This window comes from Lepidochelys kempii, chromosome 23 (genome assembly GCF_965140285.1).
Source record: "Lepidochelys kempii isolate rLepKem1 chromosome 23, rLepKem1.hap1, whole genome shotgun sequence".
Classification (NCBI taxonomy): Eukaryota; Metazoa; Chordata; order Testudines; family Cheloniidae; genus Lepidochelys; species Lepidochelys kempii.
This window is the reverse complement of record NC_136402.1, coordinates 19,053,243-19,057,469: the sequence shown is the minus strand read 5'-3', so window position 1 is coordinate 19,057,469 and position 4,227 is coordinate 19,053,243. Positions and strand designations below refer to the sequence as shown.

The following is a 4,227-nucleotide window of genomic DNA, read 5'->3' as shown; positions in this document are numbered from 1 at the left end:
ACGCGCTATCTCAGAGTAAGCCCAGCTTGCCATGGATGGTTGACTGACTAACAGCTTGGTGGTGTCACGGGGTCCCCGGGCGATGCTCTGACCTGCTCCCCACGAAGCCGGGCAGGACTCTGGGGGAGTCTCCTCTCGGGGAGCAGCCTGTCTGCAGGACACACAGCTCACCCGGCTTCCCCCTTCCTGGGTCTGACCCCGGAGCCTCCAGCCTCCTCTGCCCCTCCGGGCGCTTCCCCAGCGAGTCTGCCCAGGCGGGGTCCTGGGGAAGCCGGAGGGTCCTGCCCCCAACTCCGCAGTCAGACGGGACTCTCAGCCAGCCGGGGAAACAGAAGGTTTATTGGATGACAGAAACATGGTCTAACACAGAGCTTGTAGGTGCAGAGAACAGGATCCCTCAGCCGGGCCCATTTTGGGGGGCAGTGAGCCAGACAACCACGTCTGCCCTTAACTCCATGTCCCAGCCAGCCCCAAACTGAAAAACTCTCTCCCGCCCCCCCTCCCCTGGGCTTTGTCCCTTTCCCGGGCCAGGAGGGCACCGGATCCCTTTGTTCTCCAGCCCTTTAGCTCTCACCTGGCAGGGGGAAGGGCCCAGGCCATCAGTGGCCAGGAGACAGAGTGTCAGCCATTTATGGACCCTGGCCCTTTGCTCTGCAACCATTACACCCCCGCCTTATCCCACCTCCTAGAGACTTAAGAACTACCTAGGGGAAACTGAGGCACCCCCACACTATTCAGAGGAAACGTTAAGAACAGTCCCACTTCGTCACAGTTGGCAGCTCGCAACCCCCAGGCCTTGCTCTCACCCTGGCTTCCTCTCCCCGGCAGGTGGCAGCCCAGCAGAAGGAATCGGAGTCCACCCAGAAGGCGGAGAAGGAAGTGTCACGCATGGTGGTGGTCATGATTATTGCCTACATCTTCTGCTGGGGCCCCTACACCTTCTTCGCCTGCTTCGCTGCCGCCAACCCTGGCTACGCCTTCCACCCGCTGGCGGCTGCTCTGCCTGCCTACTTTGCCAAGAGCGCCACCATCTACAACCCCATTATCTACGTCTTCATGAACAGGCAGGTGAGTCGCTCACGGCCTGCGGCACTCGGGGAAATGGAGACGGGTCCAGGCACGCCACCTGGGCTCTGGGGTCCATAGACAGAGGGGGTGTATGGAGGGGTTGGAGGGATGGATGGTTAAGTGAGTGGATGGATGGATGAATGGAGGGATGGGCGTGTATGGGGAGCAGTGTGTCGGGGTTGGAGGGATAGGTGGATGGGGGAGGGAGGGAGGCATGGGTGGATGGATGGGTGGATAGATGGAGTGATGGACAGATCGGTAGATGAGTGGGTGGATGGAGGGAGGGATAGTGGAGGGTGAGTGGGTGCATGAAAGGGTAGAAGGATGGGTGGATGGATGAAAGGTTGGTAGATGGATGAAGGGGTGGTAGGTGGATGGGTGGACAGACAGACGGATCAAAGAGCAGGTGGGTGGATGGATGAAGGGATAGTAGACAGGTGGATGGATGGATGGATGGATGAATGGAGGGTAGTGGGTAGATGCATGGAAGAAGGGATAGTGGGTAGATGAATGGATAAAGGGATAATAGATAGGTAAGTGGATGGATGGATGGGGGGTGGATGAATGGATGGATGGGTGGGTGGATGAATGGATGGAGGGGTAGTGGGTAGGTGGATGGGTGGGTGGATGAATGGATGGAGGGGTAGTGGGTAGGTGGATGGGTGGGTGGATGAATGGATGGAGGGGTAGTGGGTAGGTGGATGGGTGGGTGGATGAATGGATGGAGGGGTAGTGGGTAGGTGGATGGGTGGGTGGATGAATGGATGGAGGGGTAGTGGGTAGGTGGATGGGTGGGTGGATGAATGGATGGAGGGGTAGTGGGTAGGTGGATGGGTGGGTGGATGAATGGATGGAGGGGTAGTGGGTAGGTGGATGGGTGGGTGGATGAATGGATGGAGGGGTAGTGGGTAGATGGATGGATGAAGGGATAGCGGATAGATGGATGGATGGGTGGGTGGATGAATGGATGGAGGGGTAGTGGGTAGGTGGATGGGTGGGTGGATGAATGGATGGAGGGGTAGTGGGTAAATGGATGGTTGGGTGGATGAATGGATGGAGGGGTAGTGGGTAGGTGGATGGGTGGGTGGATGAATGGATGGGTGGGTAGTGGGTAGGTGGATGGGTGGGTGGATGAATGGATGGAGGGGTAGTGGGTAAATGGATGGGTGGGTGGATGAATGGATGGAGGGGTAGTGGGTAGATGGATGAGTGGGTGGATGAATGGATGGAGGGGTAGTGGGTAGGTGGATGGGTGGGTGGATGAATGGATGGAGGGGTAGTGGGTAGGTGGATGGGTGGGTGGATGAATGGATGGAGGGGTAGTGGGTAAATGGATGGGTGGGTGGATGAATGGATGGAGGGGTAGTGGGTAGATGGATGGATGAAGGGATAGCGGATAGATGGATGGATGGGTGGGTGGATGAATGGATGGAGGGGTAGTGGGTAGGTGGATGGATGGATGAAGGGACAGTAGACAGGTAAGTGGATGGAGGGGTGGATGAATGGATGAAGGGGTGGTGGATGGATGTATGAAGGGATAGTAGACAGGTAGGTGGATGGGTGGGTGGATGAATGGATGAAGGGGTGGTGGGTGGATGGATGGATAGTAAACAGGTAGGTGGATAGAGGGGTAGTGGGTAGATGGATGGATGGATAGTAGACAGGTAGATGGATAGAGGGGTTGTGGGTAGATGGATGGATGAAGGGATAGCGGATAGATGGATGGATGGGTGGGTGGATGAATGGATGGAGGGGTAGTGGGTAGGTGGATGGATGGATGAAGGGACAGTAGACAGGTAAGTGGATGGAGGGGTGGATGAATGGATGAAGGGGTGGTGGATGGATGATGAAGGGATAGTAGACAGGTAGGTGGATGGGTGGGTGGATGAATGGATGAAGGGGTGGTGGGTGGATGGATGGATAGTAAACAGGTAGGTGGATAGAGGGGTAGTGGGTAGATGGATGGATGGATAGTAGACAGGTAGATGGATAGAGGGGTTGTGGGTAGATGGATGGATGAAGGGATAGCGGATAGATGGATGGATGGGTGGGTGGATGAATGGATGGAGGGGTAGTGGGTAGGTGGATGGATGGATGAAGGGATAGTAGACAGGTAAGTGGATGGAGGGGTGGATGAATGGATGAAGGGGTGGTGGATGGATGGATGAAGGGATAGTAGACAGGTAGGTGGATGGAGGGGTGGATGAATGGATGAAGGTGTGGTGGGTGGATGGATGGATAGTAAACAGGTAGGTGGATAGAGGGGTAGTGGGTAGATGGATGGATGAAGGGATAGTGGGTGGGTGGATGAATAGACGGGGGGTAGTGGGTAGGTGGATGGATAGTAGACAGGTAGGTGGATAGAGGGGTAGTGGGTAGGTGGGTGGCTGGATGAAGGGACAGTAGACAGGTAGGTGGATGTAGGGGTGGGTGGATGGATGAAGGGATAGTAGACAAGTAGATCGATGGATGGATGGATGGAGGAAGGGGTGGTCGATGTGCAGGTGGACGGACAGACGGGTGAAGGTGCAGGTGAGTGGTGGAGGGATGGAGGGGGAAGTAGATGGGGAACCTGGTTCACGACAGGAGCAGCTGCCTGCCCGGCCCTCTGGGGGACCTCCCAGCGCCGTGCCCCCCCCCAACCCTGCATCTCTCCCCCCAGTTCCGTAACTGCATAATGCAGCTGTTTGGGAAGAAGGTGGACGACGGCTCGGAGCTCTCCTCCACCTCCCGTACCGAGGTTTCCTCCGTCTCCAACTCCTCGGTGTCGCCGGCATAGGAGGGACCCCCACGGACCGACAGACAGATGGACGGACGGATGGGACTCTTCCCCCCCCCGCCCCCCACACAGTATGGATCCCTCTTGAGCATATGAAGTACTGTCTCTTCTCCCCCACTTTGCCTCGCCTCCTCAGGAGACTCCACCCCACCAATGGTTGGCTCCGCCCTCACACGGGGGAGGGGGGGTGAGGCCCCTTTCTGTCCAGCAGGGGCCAGCAGAGTTTAGCTTTTGTAAAGCAACAGCCCCACCTCCCCACAAGAGCTGCCTGGGCTCCGCCCCCGTCATGATTCTCTGTCGCTCCGCCCCTCGAGCACAAGTCATTGCTCTACTGGAAAGGGAACCTGAGCTGTTCTGGGAGCGTTTGGGTCCACCCCAGA

The 4,227-nt window shown here is 57.3% G+C and overlaps 1 protein-coding gene across 1 annotated transcript in view; it reads left to right on the top strand.

Moving 5' to 3' along the window:
* The window catches only part of LOC140901918 (red-sensitive opsin-like), a 4,521-nt gene extending 651 nt beyond the window's left edge, over positions 1-3,870 (top strand). Inside the window, exons 2-3 of the mRNA XM_078850111.1 lie at positions 829-1,068; positions 3,731-3,870. Coding sequence (XP_078706237.1) covers positions 829-1,068; positions 3,731-3,847 — 357 coding nt within the window. The 3' untranslated portion in view covers positions 3,848-3,870. The remainder of the gene's footprint in view (positions 1-828; positions 1,069-3,730) is intronic.
* The last annotated feature ends 357 nt before the right edge of the window (positions 3,871-4,227 follow it).